The sequence below is a fragment of the Oncorhynchus gorbuscha genome, unplaced genomic scaffold, assembly GCF_021184085.1.
Source record: "Oncorhynchus gorbuscha isolate QuinsamMale2020 ecotype Even-year unplaced genomic scaffold, OgorEven_v1.0 Un_scaffold_1456, whole genome shotgun sequence".
Classification (NCBI taxonomy): Eukaryota; Metazoa; Chordata; class Actinopteri; order Salmoniformes; family Salmonidae; genus Oncorhynchus; species Oncorhynchus gorbuscha.
In genome coordinates this window covers 36,009-52,500 of record NW_025746231.1, presented here as the reverse complement: position 1 = coordinate 52,500, position 16,492 = coordinate 36,009, and the positions used below count along the sequence as shown (strand labels likewise).

General features: G+C 47.4%; 1 protein-coding gene across 1 annotated transcript in view; it reads left to right on the top strand.

The window, feature by feature from the left end:
* The window catches only part of LOC124022853 (E3 ubiquitin-protein ligase TRIM71-like), a 21,004-nt gene extending 6,111 nt beyond the window's left edge, over positions 1 to 14,893 (top strand). The window contains 4 exon segments of the mRNA XM_046337539.1: positions 8,137 to 8,304; positions 12,471 to 12,605; positions 12,757 to 13,822; positions 13,825 to 14,893. Of these exon segments, the coding sequence (XP_046193495.1) occupies positions 8,137 to 8,304; positions 12,471 to 12,605; positions 12,757 to 13,822; positions 13,825 to 14,207 (1,752 nt within the window). The 3' untranslated portion in view covers positions 14,208 to 14,893.
* Positions 14,894 to 16,492: the final 1,599 nt, after the last annotated feature.

The following is a 16,492-nucleotide window of genomic DNA, read 5'->3' as shown; positions in this document are numbered from 1 at the left end:
CCCGGTTCATCCCCGGCCCAGCCCCGGTTCATCCCCGGCCCAGCCCCAGTTTATCCCCGGCCCAGCCCCAGTTCATCCCCGGCCCAGCTTAGGACCTAACCAGAGAGAGAGAGTGGTTCCTTTCCTCCTATGGTAGGACCAGACCTTCATCAGGAATGTGGAACGGTCTTCATTAGGGATGAGGAAGGAGGCCTGACTGGCAGTATTACTAATAGACCTCTTATGTAACAGAATTAGAAGGCAGACAGAAGAACTGGAGATCTGTTGTTTTATTCCCATGGAAAGTTCTCTCTCTAATGTAGCTCTATTCCTCCTCGTTCAGCTGGTTCTGAAGGTGGATGAACATTGTAGATGTTGTCCATATTGATTAGTTCTAGACCAAACCTTTAATACACGTTAAAGTTCTACTGTAGGCTACACATGCACAACCATTGCATTGGCAGGACTCAGGTCTTTTAATGAAAGGAATTGTACATCTTTTCTCCCCGTGACTATAAATCTCTGTGTTGAAGAGACTTTGAAAATAGTTTTAATTTGACAGCGTGGACGTTTGGTTTCCCTGCTGGTCCTACAAGGCGGCAGACATCAGCAGACATTGCATTAACGATGGGGCCCAGCCTTCTCATTGGGAATATCAAAACCATGTCTAGCCAAAATAACTCTGTTTATACATCCCAAATGGCACCCTATGCCCTAGATAGTGCACTACTTTTGACCTGCCCCCCTAAGGTAAAGTAGTGCACTATGAAGGGAATAGGGTGCCATTTGGAACGTAGACTCTGTGTTGCCATAAAGCAGGCAACACGGCTGGCGAGTCAGTGGAACATATGTCTGAACATTTAATGCTGTTGTATGAAGAAGACAGATGGAACAGTCAGTCCAGTCCAGGGACATAAAGAAAGCAGTTGGAATGGTCTGCAGATTGTGTTTCTGATGAACAGTGGGAAGTAGAAGGGGGATTCACTCAGTGTGGGTCACGTTTCTTCTTCTGCTGAGTGTAGATTTTAGTACAGATGGAATATCACCATTGTAGGAAACAGAATGGGTGTACACACAGTCACAGCTGTGTGGAAGTGTTGGACACATCGATCAGTGTAGAGCTGGAGCTTGTCAAAGAGAGATGTGTCCGTGACACTTCCCTGTAGTTGGGTAGTTCCTTCACTCTACCAGTAACCAGGGGCTCATATGGGTATGTGTGGGAGGGGGTAAGTGTGTGGACTGTAGGGTAGTCCCCCTCCCACACGCACAGCTCACATGGAAGCACTTTCATAATTTTATATAGAAGAAATGTCTGGCATGGCATCAAAGCAGCTCTTTCTCTGGGATGGGATGGAAGCCCTGTTCCTAGACAGTGAGGGGCTCTGAAACGTCTCATGTGTTTTGGCTCATGGTCAGTCCATGAGGAGGCACAGTTCTTTACTAGGGTTCTGAAATTCTGGGAACTTCCCCAAAAACTTTTCCAGAAATCCTGGTTGGAAGATCACTGGAATCGGGAGGGAATAAGCAGGAAATCTAGGAACGCTCCAAACAGGAATGTAGAAAAACCTGTGAGTTTCGGTAAAGTTACACTAGTGTTGCTAAATTCCTGTATCAGAACTGGAGGTCATCTACACACAGAACAACTTGGTGTATTGCTTGTAGTGTTCTATTGTAGAGGCTGAGCCATAGAGATCAAGTCCTGCATGTTACTGGAAGAACACCCAAACCAACAAACAAATCAAATCCAGTTTTATTTGTCACATAAACATGGTCAGCAGATGTTATTGTGAGTGTAGTGAAATGCTTGTGCTTCTAGTTCCGACCATGCAGTAATATCTAACAAGTCATCTAACAATTTCACAACTACCTTATACACACACCAGTGTAAAGGAATGAGTAAGAATATGTACATAAAAATATATGGATGAGCGATGGCCGAACAGCATAGGCAAGATGCAGTAGATGGTATAGAGTACAGTATATACATATGAGATGAGTAATGTAGGGTATGTAAACAATATTTAAAGTGGCATTGTTTAAAGTGTCTAGTGATACATTTATTACATCCAATTTTTCATTATTAAAGTGGCTAGAGATTAGTCAGTATGTTGGCAGCAGCCACTCAATGTTAGTGGTGGCTGTTTAACAGTCTGATGGCCTTGAGATAGAAGCTATTTTTCAGTCTCTCAGTCCCTACTTTGATGCACCTGTACTGACCTCGCCTTCTGGATGATAGCGGGGTGAACAGGCAGTGGCTCTGGTGGTTGTTGGCCTTCCTGTGACGTCGGGTGGTGTAGGTGTCCTGGAGGGCAGGTAGTTTGTCCCCAGTGATGCGTTTTGCAGACCTCACTACCCTTTGGAGAGACTTACGGTTGTGGGCAGAGCAGTTGACGTACCAGGCGGTGATACAGCCCGACAGGATGGTAAAAGTTTAAGTGTTTTTGGTGACGAGCTGAATTTATTCAGCCTCCTGAGGTTGAAGAGGCGTGGCTGCGCCTTCTTCACCACGCTGTCTGTGTGGGTGGATCATTTCAGTTTGTCCGGGATGTGTACACAGAGGAACTTAAAACTTACCACCTTTTCCACTACTGTCCTGTCGATGTGGATGGGGGACTGCTCCCTCTGCTGTTTCCTGAAGTCCACAGTTATCTCCTTTGTTTTGTTGACATTGAGTGTGAGGTTATTTTCCTGACACCACACTCCGAGGGCCCTCACCTCCTCCCTGTAGGCTGTCTTGTCGTTGTTGGTAATCAAGCCTACCACTGTAGTGTCGTCTGCAAACGTGATGATTGAGTTGGAGGTGTGCATGGCCATGCAGTCGTAGGTGAACAGGAGAGGGCTGAGAACGCACCCTTGTGGTGCCCCAGTGTTGAGGATCAGCGGGGTGGAGATGTTGTTTCCTACCCTCACCACCTGGGGGCAGCCGGTCAGGAAGTCCAGGACCCAGTTGCACAGGGTGGGGTCGAAACCCAAGGTCTTGAGCTTAATGACGAGTTTGGAGGGTACTATGGTGTTAAATGCTGAGCTGCAGTCATTGAACATTATCCTTAAATGGGTACCCTCTTGTCCAGATGGGTTAGGGCAGTGTAGTTGAGATTGCATCGTCTGTGGACCTATTCGGGCGGTAAGCAAATTGGAGTGGGTCTAGGGTGTCAGGTGGAGGTGATATGGTCCTTGACTAGTCTCTCAAAGCACTTCATGATGACGGAAGTGAGTGCTACGGTAGTCATTTTGCTCAGTTGCCTTAGCTTTCTTGGGAACAGGAACAATGGTGGCCCTCTTGAAGCATGTGGGAACAGCAGACTGGGATAGGGATTGATTGAATATGTCTGTAAACACACCAGCCAGCTGGGTGATTGTGCACTGCTGGACAGAGCGGTACGCACTCAGTCATGGTGCTCTCTGTCTCGCTCTCTCTCTCAGCTGATATTGTCACCCTATTTGTCTTGATATGGGGGTCTTACACACTGTTTTCAGCCTGGCTGTGTGTGTAGCGCTGTGCGCGTGTGACTTCTGGGAAACCGGATTAGCACGGACAGGGCACCCTGGGGTTGTGTTGATCTACATTTACATTTACATTTAAGTCATTTAGCAGACGCTCTTATCCAGAGCGACTTACAAATTGGTGCATTCACCTTATGACATCCAGTGGGACAGTCACTTAACAATAGTGCATCTAAAACTTAGGGGGGGTGGGGTGAGAGGGATTACTTAACCTATCCTATCTGTATGCTCCATGCTCTGTGTGTGTTTTACAGTGTTTTATAGACCCCGAAGTATAAACTTCATCAAAATAGTCCCAATTAATTGAAGATAACCCAAGATACACGTCATTCATTTAGACAATTTTATGTTTGCTGCAGCATGAAAAAATGTGTGGCCAAACAGCTGAAAAAACCCCTTACTAAACGTGGTGTTGAGGGCTGTGTTAGAGGTTGTCAGCCTGTTGAGGGCTGTGTTAGAGGTGTTAGTCAGCGCTGATGGTTGGCCTTTGTTGTGGGGAGCAGAAAGCACCTCCGAATCCATTGACATTTTCAAATGGCTGACTGGGAAGAGGGAAGGGGCCAATGGGTGAGCTATGTACCCCGACCCATGCTGAGTGATCCATCATTTAATTTGAGGGCTTTGTGGTGCTGAGTGGACTAAACACACACACACTCGTACTGAATCTCCAGAACTAACTCCAGAGCATCCAGTCTAAATGAACTCTCATTGTGAAAACTCTCTGACAACTTAACCTCTGCATTAAACCTTAGTATCGTCAGAGTATGTCCCCACACCAGCACCAAGTTATATTATGACTGTTGCTATAGAGACATGTACTATACAGTGCTTGAATGGATTTCTGGATACGTGCCACACATACATACATTTGAGTGGTAATACATAGGAACACAGCTAAGATAAACATCTTCAGGGGCTCTGTATTGTAAATATTGATGTTCTTGGCAACAGACCAATGTAATTGTTTATTGGCCTCCTTTCTCTATACAATGTAGTGATTGGCCTGCATCACTCACCCTGCTTTCTCCATCCTATCCTGTACGCTCTGCCCTTTCACTCCTGCAGTGATGGGAAAAGTAGCCAATCGTCATACTTGAGTAAAGGTATCTTAATAGAAAATGACTCAGGTGAAAGTCACCCAGTAAAATACTACGTGAGAAAGCCAAAGTATTCTGTTTCAATATACTTAAGTATCAAAAGTAAAAGTGTAAATTATTTCAAATTCCTTATATTAAGAAAACCAGACGGCATGATTTTTTTGTTTTTTTAAATGTATTTACGGATAGCCAGGGGCACACTCCAATACTCAGACATCATTTACAAACAAAGCATTTGTGTTTAGTGAGTCCCCCAGATCAGAGGCTGTAGGGATGACCAGGGATGTTCTCTGTTTAGTGAGTCCCCCAGATCAGAGGCAGTAGGGATGACCAGGGATGTTCTCTGTTTAGTGAGTCCTCCAGATCAGAGGCAGTAGGGATGACCAGGGATGTTCTCTGTTTAGTGAGTCCTCCAGATCAGAGGCAGTAGGGATGACCAGGGATGTTCTCTGTTTAGTGAGTCCCCCAGATCAGAGGCAGTAGGGATGACCAGGGATGTTCTCTGTTTAGTGAGTCCTCCAGATCAGAGGCAGTAGGGATGACCAGGGATGTTCTCTGTTTAGTGAGTCCTCCAGATCAGAGGCTGTAGGGATGACCAGGGATGTTCTCTGTTTAGTGAGTCCTCCAGATCAGAGGCTGTAGGGATGACCAGGGATGTTCTCTGTTTAGTGAGTCCGTCAGATCAGAGGCTGTAGGGATGACCAGGGATGTTCTCTGTTTAGTGAGTCCTCCAGATCAGAGGCTGTAGGGATGACCAGGGATGTTCTCTGTTTAGTGAGTCCTCCAGATCAGAGGCTGTAGGGATGACCAGGGATGTTCTCTGTTTAGTGAGTCCTCCAGATCAGAGGCTGTAGGGATGACCAGGGATGTTCTCTGTTTAGTGAGTCCGTCTGATCAGAGGCTGTAGGGATGACCAGGGATGTTCTCTGTTTAGTGAGTCCTCCAGATCAGAGGCTGTAGGGATGACCAGGGATGTTCTCTGTTTAGTGAGTCCTCCAGATCAGAGGCTGTAGGGATGACCAGGGATGTTCTCTGTTTAGTGAGTCCTCCAGATCAGAGGCAGTAGGGATGACCAGGGATGTTCTCTGTTTAGTGAGTCCGTCTGATCAGAGGCTGTAGGGATGACCAGGGATGTTCTCTGTTTAGTGAGTCCTCCAGATCAGAGGCAGTAGGGATGACCAGGGATGTTCTCTGTTTAGTGAGTCCGTCAGATGAGAGGCTGTAGGGATGACCAGGGATGTTCTCTGTTTAGTGAGTCCTCCAGATCAGAGTCTGTAGGGATGACCAGGGATGTTCTCTGTTTAGTGAGTCCTCCAGATCAGAGTCAGTAGGGATGACCAGGGATGTTCTCTGTTTAGTGAGTCCTCCAGATCAGAGGCAGTAGGGATGACCAGGGATGTTCTCTGTTTAGTGAGTCCTCCAGATCAGAGGCAGTAGGGATGACCAGGGATGTTCTCTGTTTAGTGAGTCCTCCAGTTCAGAGTCAGTAGGGATGACCAGGGATGTTCTCTGTTTAGTGAGTCCGTCAGATCAGAGGCTGTAGGGATGACCAGGGATGTTCTCTGTTTAGTGAGTCCTCCAGATCAGAGGCTGTAGGGATGACCAGGGATGTTCTCTGTTTAGTGAGTCCTCCAGATCAGAGTCAGTAGGGATGACCAGGGATGTTCTCTGTTTAGTGAGTCCTCCAGATCAGAGGCTGTAGGGATGACCAGGGATGTTCTCTGTTTAGTGAGTCCGTCAGATCAGAGGCTGTAGGGATGACCAGGGATGGTCTCTGTTTAGTGAGTCCGTCAGATCAGAGGCTGTAGGGATGACCAGGGATGTTCTCTGTTTAGTGAGTCCGTCAGATCAGAGGCTGTAGGGATGACCAGGGATGTTCTCTGTTTAGTGAGTCCGTCAGATCAGAGGCTGTAGGGATGACCAGGGATGTTCTCTGTTTAGTGAGTCCGTCACATCAGAGGCAGTAGGGATGACCAGGGATGTTCTCTGTTTAGTGAGTCCGTCAGATCAGAGGCTGTAGGGATGACCAGGGATGTTCTCTTGATAAGTGCGTGAATTGGACCATTTCCCTTTCCTGCTAATCATTCTAAATGTCATGAGTACTTTTGGATGTCAGAGAAACTGTATAGAGTAAAATGTACATTATTTTCTTTAGGTATGTAGTGTAGATACAAAAAATATATACTTATGTAGTATTTTAAAGTATTTTTACTTAAGTACTTCACACCACTGCACTCCTGCTTCCTCTCTTTCATTCTTTCTTACCCTTGTTTCTTCTTTCACTCTACTCTGCTTTAGACAGGACTGTGTCCAAAACACTGAGTATGTGATGCCATACAGTACATCGTTGTACAGATGGAGGCAGAGCCATAGCTTAATGTCAAAACACTGAGTATGTGATGCCATACAGTACATCGTTGTACAGATCGAGGCAGAGCCATAGCTTAATGTCATTGTTACTATTACTAAATGGTCAGGACCCGAGTCATCATGTTAGATACTGTACAGAATGTGACAATTGTGACGGTTGTGTGCTTCTGTGCCTCTCCCTCTGCAGGTTCTGTTGCTGACTGTCTGCTCCTGTGCCTGTCCCTCTGCAGGTTCTGTTGCTGACTGTCTGCTCCTGTGCCTGTCCCTCTGCAGGTTCTGTTGCTGACTGTCTGCTCCTGTGCCTGTCCCTCTGCAGGTTCTGTTGCTGACTGTCTGCTTCTGTGCCTGTTCCCTCTGCAGGTTCTGTTGCTGACTGTCTGCTCCTGTGCCTGTCCCTCTGCAGGTTCTGTTGCTGACTGTCTGCTCCTGTGCCTGTCCCTCTGCAGGTTCTGTTGCTGACTGTCTGCTTCTGTGCCTGTTCCCTCTGCAGGTTCTGTTGCTGACTGTCTGCTCCTGTGCCTGTCCCTCTGCAGGTTCTGTTGCTGACTGTCTGCTCCTGTGCCTGTCCCTCTGCAGGTTCTGTTGCTGACTGTCTGCTTCTGTGCCTGTTCCCTCTGCAGGTTCTGTTGCTGACTGTCTGCTCCTGTGCCTGTCCCTCTGCAGGTTCTGTTGCTGACTGTCTGCTTCTGTGTCTGTTCCCTCTGCAGGTTCTGTTGCTGACTGTCTGCTTCTGTGCCTGTTCCCTCTGCAGGTTCTGTTGCTGACTGTCTGCTCCTGTGCCTGTTCCCTCTGCAGGTTCTGTTGCTGACTGTCTGCTTCTGTGCCTGTTCCCTCTCCAGGTTCTGTTGCTGACTGTCTAATTCTGTGCCTGTCCCTCTGCAGGTTCTGTTGCTGACTGTCTGCTTCTGTGCCTGTCCCTCTGCAGGTTCTGTTGCTGACTGTTTAATTCTGTGCCTGTCCCTCTGCAGGTTCTGTTGCTGACTGTCTAATTCTGTGCCTGTTCCCTCTGCAGGTTCTGTTGCTGACTGTCTAATTCTGTGCCTGTTCCCTCTGCAGGTTCTGTTGCTGACTGTCTAATTCTGTGCCTGTCCCTCTGCAGGTTCTGTTGCTGACTGTCTGCTTCTGTGCCTGTCCCCTCTGCAGGTTCTGTTGCTGACTGTCTGCTTCTGTGCCTGTCCCTCTGCAGGTTCTGCATTTCTTCTGTGATACGTGCTCCGTGCCTGTCTTTAGGGAGGCCAGTGTGGGTTGTCACTCGGGCCACAGCCTCCTCTACCTCCAGGATTCCCTGCAGGACTCCAGGACCCTCACCATCCAGCTGCTGGCAGACGCCCAGCGGGGCAGGCACGCTGTACAGGTGGGTACTGGGATGCAGGGCAGGCACGCTGTACAGGTGGGTACTGGGATGCAGGGCAGGCACGCTGTACAGGTGGGTACTGGGATGCAGGGCGGGCACGCTGTACAGGTGGGTACTGGGATGCAGGGCAGGCACGCTGTACAGGTGGGTACTGGGATGCAGGGCAGGCACGCTGTACAGGTGGGTACTGGGATGCAGGGCAGGCACGCTGTACAGGTGGGTACTGGGATGCAGGGCAGGCATGCTTTAAGTGGGTAATGTGATGCAGGCATTCTGTAGGTGGTGGGGACTCTACGTAGATCTATAGGGGGATATACAGAGGGGACTCTACATAGATCTATAGGGGGATATACAGAGGGGACTCTACGTAGATCTATAGGGGGATATACAGAGGGGACTCTACGTAGATCTATAGGGGGATATACAGAGGGGACTCTACGTAGATCTATAGGGGGACATACAGAGGGGACTCTACGTAGATCTATAGGGGGACATACGGAGGGGACTCTACGTAGATCTATAGGGGGATATATACGGAGGGGACTCTACGTAGATCTATAGGGGGATATACAGAGGGGACTCTACGTAGATCTATAGGGGGATATACAGAGGGGACTCTATGTAGATCTATAGGGGGATATACAGAGGGGACTCTACGTAGATCTATAGGGGGATATACAGAGGGGACTCTATGTAGATCTATAGGGGGATATACAGAGGGGACTCTATGTAGATCTATAGGGGGATATACAGAGGGGACTCTACGTAGATCTATAGGGGGATATACAGCGGGGACTACGTAGATCTATAGGGGGATATACAGAGGGGCCTCTACGTAGATCTATAGGGGGATATACGGAGGGGACTCTACGTTGGTGTGTGTGTGTGTGTGTGTGTGTGTGTGTGTGTGTGTGTGTGTGTGTGTGTGTGTGTGTGTGTGTGTGTGTGTGTGTGTGTGTGTGTGTGTGTGTGTGTGTGTGTGTGTGTGTGTGTGTGTGTGTGTGTGTGTGACGACCACTAGTCAGCTCTGACAGTTTGTATTCAGAGTCTTGACGGCATCAGGAGCAGAATGGATCATTAGTGTCCTCTATCACTCCAGCCTCACACGGCCCGGAGAATGGGAGTGGGAGGGCGGGAGAGAGGAAGGAGAGCGGGCTAGAGAGAGAGGCCATAGTGCCCATTTCTAGCCCCTCTAATACTATTTTGCGTCCCAAATGGCACCATGTTCCCTACATAGCGTTCTACTTTTGACCAGAGCCCTATGAAGGGAATAGGGTGTCAGCCCCGTGAAGGGAATTAGGGTGTCAGCCCCGTGAAGGGAATAGGGTGTCAGCCCCGTGAAGGGAATTAGGGTGTCAGCCCCGTGAAGGGAATAGGGTGTCAGCCCCGTGAAGGGAATAGGGTGTCAGCCCCGTGAAGGGAATTAGGGTGTCAGCCCCGTGAAGGGAATTAGGGTGTCAGCCCCGTGAAGGGAATAGGGTGTCAGCCCCGTGAAGGGAATAGGGTGTCAGCCCCGTGAAGGGAATTAGGGTGTCAGCCCCGTGAAGGGAATAGGGTGTCAGCCCCGTGAAGGGAATTAGGGTGTCAGCCCCGTGAAGGGAATTAGGGTGTCAGCCCCGTGAAGGGAATTAGGGTGTCAGCCCCGTGAAGGGAATTAGGGTGTCAGCCCCGTGAAGGGAATTAGGGTGTCAGCCCCGTGAAGGGAATTAGGGTGTCAGCCCCGTGAAGGGAATTAGGGTGTCACCTGGGATGCAGACAACCACTCAGAACATTAGGCTTCTCCTTCTTAGTCGGCTGGCTGGGAGGTGGGTTGTCCTCCAGCTGTGAATAGAGAGTGAAGGGTGTTGGGAACAGGATGGCTTTGGGAGGACGGACACAATGGAGAGGAATTCTAGGAAGACACTTCCTTCCCCCGCCCTGTCCCCATACACCCCCCTCCCTCTCCCATATCCCCCAAACCAACTCACTCACATGCCAATGAAATATGTATGCCCCTCCCCTTCCTCAAAACACAATAGAAAAACACACCTCCCCCTACCCCCTTCAGTTCTGTGACACTCAGTTGGTGTTTTGAGGCTCACTTAACTTGAAGACCTAATTCACCAAATGCTGCTAACTCAGTCTAGGTTGAGTGTTTTTAGCTCCTGTGAAGAGGCTGTACTATGACAAGGACCAGCCTGATAATCCATTATTTCCTATGAAGAGATTTCATGGGCTGTGTCCCAAATGGCACCCTGTTCCCTATGGGCCCTGGTCAAAAATAGTGCACTACATAAACAATGGGTCCAATTTGGGACACACAATGTTCATGGGCTTGAATGGCACAAAGCCCGAGCTGTAGAACTCTGTCCTGAAAGGTAGAAGACCTTTGGCCTAAAGGGTTACATTAAAACACCATCATCTCCATTTGCTGCCTTTTTCTGCCCGTTCTGCCACCCCCTTAACCTCTGAACCAGGATTTGTTATCCCTATAGATGACGTCATTGGTGCTTTCTCTCTGATTGACACCACCACCCTGGTAGTACCCCTCATTCCATTGGTTGAGCTCAGTCCTGCCGGGACGGATCGGGTTATGGACGGTTGTCAGCTTCCACCTAGTGAGAAGTTAATTGAACCTTTTTGTCCTAGTCGGTCACACTTTATATCAAGGCCATTTAGCAGACACTTTTATCCCAAGAGACTTAGTCATGCTTGCATTCACTCTCCCTACAGTTAAAGGCATGTCTGCTGATTAAGCATTTTGGTAGCAGATCTTAACACAGTCTTAACTTAACGCTCTGAGCTTTAGTTCCGACCCCTATATCCACCAGAGGTGCCTCTATAGAGTGACTTCATGATGAGGACCAACTACTGTGTGGAAAACAGCTGCTGTGTTGGCCTGGGGTCAACAGCCTCTCTCCACCAGTAGTACTGGACCCAGTCTGAGGTATTTAATTCACTTAACCAGCTGGCCTCCTACTGAAAAGACTGAGGTCACTCATCAATTCATCCACTGATATGGAGGGGAGGAGAGGAGAGCCATTTACACCATAGTCTCATGATAACCAGTAGCTTGCTGGTCCCTGGTGCAAAAAGGTTGAGAAACACTGACCTCCTGCATCCGGTGAATTGCAGAGCGCCAAATTCAAATTAAATTACAAAAAATATTTCATTTTCCTGAAATCACAAGTGCAATACACCAAAACATACCTTAACTTGTTGTTAATCCAGCCGGTGTGTCAGATTTCAAAAAGGCTTTCGGTGAAAGCAAACCATGCGATTATGTGAGGACAGCTCTCAGCAGACAAAACATTACAAACAGCTAGCAGTAGATTGGTCACGAAAGTCAGAAAAGCAATAAAATTAATCACTTACCTTTGATCTTCGTATGTTTGCACTCACGAGACTCCCAGTTACACAATAAATATTAGTTTTGTTTGATAAAGAGTCTCTTTATATCCAAAAACCTCCATTGTTCAATAATCGTGCGGTCACGACGGGCAGACAAAAATTCCAAATAATATCCGTAAAGTTCATAGAAACATGTCAAATGTTTTTTATTATCAATCCTCAGGTTGTTTTTACAATAAATAATAGCTAATATTTCAACCGGACGGTAGCCTTTTTAATAGAAGAGAGAAAGAAAAGGTATCGCTCCCGGCGTGCGCGCATGCACAAATCTGAGGACATCTGGCTATCCACTGACGCAATGTGATCATTCTCTCTCATTATTTCAGAATAAAAGCCTGAAACTATGTCTAAAGACTGTTCACACCTTGTGGAAGCCATAGGGAAAGAATATGGTTGAAAATCCCTTTAAATGGAGGATAGGCTTGCAATGGAAAAGAGTAGTTTCAGAAAAACAGCACTTCCTGGATGGATTTTCCTCAGATTTTCGCCTGCTATATCAGTTCTGTTATACTCACAGACAATATTTTGACCGTTTTGGAAAATTTAGAGTTTTCTATCCTAATCTGCCAATTATATGCATATTCTAGCTTCTGGGCCTGAGAAATAGGCAGTTTACTTTGGGCACATTTTTCATCCAAAAATCAAATACTGCCCCCTAGCCTAAAGAGGTTTTAACCTGTCAGGACTTAACCTGTGAATAATGAGTCAATGTACCATTCAAAGGTCATGCTACATTTTGTCCCCACTAAAGCAGTTTCTTAATGATTTACCTGCAGCTGAGCATTGAGAAAGCACAGGCCGTTGCTGAGCAGGTGGAACTGAAGGCCATGGTGGTCCAGTCAGAGGTCAAAGCCATCACACAGCGTCATAAGAAGGCCCTAGAGGAACGAGAGTGTGAACTACTGTGGAAAGTAAGTTGGTTTTCTGCTAAGTAGTATCATACTGTAGGACCTACAATACATTTACACATTCCAGCAATGTTACAAAACCTGACAAGTGTAACTATCTTTTCTTTCTCACTTCTGTCCCTTTCCCCTCTCCCTCCTTTTGCCCTCTCTACAGGTTGAGAATATCCGTCAGGTGAAAGCCAAGTCCCTCTATCTCCAGTTAGAGAAGCTGCACCAGAACCTGACCAAGCTGGACAGCACCATCTCTACAGTAACCCAGGTCCTAGAGAAGGGCAGTAGTCTGGACCTGCTGCTGGCCAGAGAGAGCATGCTCCTCCAGATCACAGAGCTTAAGGCCCTCAGGGAGCTGTTACTGCCGCAGGATGATGATCGCATCCTGTTCACCACCCCCGACCAGACCTTGCTCCTCGCCATCCAGTCCCTAGGTCTGGTCAGCTCCGGGGCCTTCGCCCCCCTCACCAAGGCCCAGGGAGAGGGGCTTTGTCGGGGCTTGCAGGGTAAGCAGGCTTCCTTCACTGTGGTGGGGTATGATCATGATGGAGAGCTCAGGCTGTCTGGTGGGGACGGTGTGTCAGCTGTGGTGGTGGCGTCCGATGGTAACCTGCTAAACGCTGAGGTGACCGACCATCAGAACGGGTTGTACACAGTCAGCTACCTGCCCAAGGTAGAAGGAGAACATCTGGTGTCAGTCCTTATCTGCAACCAGCATATCGAAGGCAGCCCCTTTAAAGTGCTGGTCAAGTCTGGCCGTAGCTATGGAGGTATACCCTTGCCGGTGGCCTCGTTCGGCAGGGAGGGGGACGGAGATGGGCAGCTGTGTCGCCCCTGGGGGGTGTGTGTGGACAAAGAGGGCTACATAATCGTAGCTGACCGAAGCAACAACAGGGTGCAGATCTTCAAGCCGTGCGGTTCCTTCCACCACAAGTTTGGTACGCTGGGCTCCAGACCAGGCCAGTTGGACCGACCAGCTGGGGTGGCCTGCGACAGCCAGAGGAGAATCATCGTTGCCGACAAGGATAATCACCGCATCCAGATCTTCACCTTTGAAGGCCGGTTCCTCCTCAAGTTCGGGGAGAAGGGAACCAAGACCGGTCAGTTCAGCTACCCCTGGGACGTGGCGGTCAGCTCGGAGGGAAAGATCCTCGTCTCAGACACCCGGAACCACCGCATCCAGCTCTTCAGGCAGGACGGCACCTTCCTCAACAAGTACGGCTTTGAGGGGCTCTATGGAAACACTTGGACTCCCCCAGAGGCGTGGCCTTCACTCAGGAGGACCACCTGGTGGTGACAGACTTCAACAACCACCGTCTGTTGATCATCCGGTCGGACTGCCAGTCGGCCCGCTTCCTGGGATCAGAGGGAAGCGGTAACGGTCAGTTCCTGCGGCCGCAGGGCGTAGCAGTGGACCAGGAGGACCGCATTGTGGTGGCTGACTCCCGGAACCACCGGATCCAGGTGTTTCAAACCAACGGTAATTTCTTATGCAAGTTGGGGACTCAGGGTAGCAGCTTTGGACAGATGGATCGCCCATCGGGTATAGCTGTTACTCCTGACGGAAGGATTGTTGCCGTGGACTTTGGAAACAACCGAATCATTATGTTCTAGGCTAGGCAGTTTGTCTGCTGGTTTGCAAAGAAAGAAACATTGAAGAGGAGATTTTGAGACACACCCAGCAGATGCAAATGTCTTTGTGAGCAAATGGAGACGGTAATATTGAAACTTGACCTTTTCTCTCAGCTTTACCTCTATTTTGAAAGAGCAAATCAATGGAGAACATGAACCGCTGCCAACAAGGGGTTATTGTCATAAGCTGACATTTTGAACCCTATAGAAGGCCTTCTGTGACAGTATCTGGCTCGATAGTTGTCTTTGCTCCTGATGTGTGCGTCAAAATCTCTGATTTTCTCAGGGAATTTCTTGCATTCTTGAAATACTTCCACTGCATCATACCTACCTCATGTAGCTGTGTATGAATGTACTCCTTTATTATTTGATGGAGATTTTGCTAGTGGAGTTTTGATAAAGTAACTACCTCAATGCAAGAGAAAAGTATAGTTAACATGAAGCAACATTTGGTTGATATTTGCACAGAAAGCACTCACACATTTTCTCTAATTGTTACTGTTGACATAAAGCGTGTGAAATCCCAGAATGTTGCTGAGAACAATGTATTTCCTGTGTTACATACATGTGGAAACGTGGAGTCAGACATTTTTTATAAACTCAGCAACTGTTATTTTTCCATTTTGTTTTTAAATATGCCTTCATACCTCTGTAAAACCTTTTTTACCTCATGTCACAACCCCATAGTACCTCAGAACTCCAGTGTCCTCAGGTCAATAGTATGCTGAGTCCCAAATGGCACCCTATTCCCTAAATAGTGCACTACTTTTGACCAGGGCCCATAGGGCACTGGTGCACTAAATAGCGAATAGGTTGTAATCTGAGACTCGTCCTGTAAAATGGATTCTCTCCACAAAATGGCTGCTGCCAGTTTGCTATAGGCAGGTTGAATATTTGATATCAGTGACCATTGTCAGTTCAGTCAGTTGTGTGATTTCAGGGAAAAAACATTTAACAAGGAATTGACCATCTTGAATTGGGTGAATCATCAGAATTGTTATTTTCTGGGCATCTATGAAGAATTGTGACTTGAAACTACTGGCAATCATCATTGTTGTTAGATGAATGAATACATGTCAGGATTAATATATCCTAAGGCAACTAGTGCATTCGGCCACAACATAGTGAAGATTAGACAATGACACATTGGTGTGGGTTAACTTGGATTTAATCTCAACCATGTCTGAACCTGAGTCTAAATCTATTTACTGATATCCATTTAGAAATCATTGAAATCTGTGTAGACTAACTTTCCTAAGAGTAGAGGGTCTAAGAGTAGTGAAGTTTCATTCTGATATTTTTGAAGAACAACCTTTGTGCACATGTTTGGTGGTTTAGATTGGCACCCTAATGACGCTACCATGTTCCTTTCTTTGTGATCGTTGTTTGAAAAGTCTATCGTTGCCTCTGGGCCTCGACTATGTTCCCGTCAAAGAAAGTCATCCGTTTAGCTTTTTTTCCTTCAAAATAGAATGCGTCAATCATGGGAAACCGCGAGAATATTGTTTTATCCTGGTGGCAAATAAAATAATTTAAAAAAGTAAAACTGACCAGTAAATGAAGTGACAGCATTGATGTTGATCTTCATTGCCTCCATAGTGTTTTCAATAGATATTCTCCGTAGTAAAACCCCTAGCTGCTTGTCAGTTGCCTGATTACCCACTCATGTAGCCTACAGGTGGCTGAGTAACCAAAGCAAAAGGCTCCACATAAATAGAATTCCATCAGCTGCTGCTCCCACACCCACATTCACCCTGCTCTGAACTGTGATGGCAGGGAGTCTGTTGGTCACATTAGACGTTGGAATATCAGTCAGCACAGCAGTTCCTCTCTATTGTATGTACCTCTGTCTGAGAGAACATAACCAAACCAGGTCATTCATGGTTCCACAGTGGCTATTAACTACAGAACATCAAGAACCAGTAAAAATGCAAATGTTAAAATTGAATTCATTTTTTTTCACCAGCTGTAGCCTGCCCTGTGTTATAAACTAGCTGTTCATAGCTATTAATATTGTGCTTATAGCTTGAACTGTTAAAGCCAAGTCCCACTCTCCTCCCTCTGTGTCTCTGACTGTGTCTAATGGGCCAGTATTTCCTGTCTGTTGAGCCACATTGCCGCAAGTGCTGGTTTACGAGGAGAGCTCGGTTCTTTTCCAAATGGCACACTAATCCCTATACAGTGCACTAATTTTGACCAGAGCTTTATGAGCCCTGGTCAATAGTAGTGCACTAAATAGGGACTAGGTTGCCATTTGGCACCCTCTG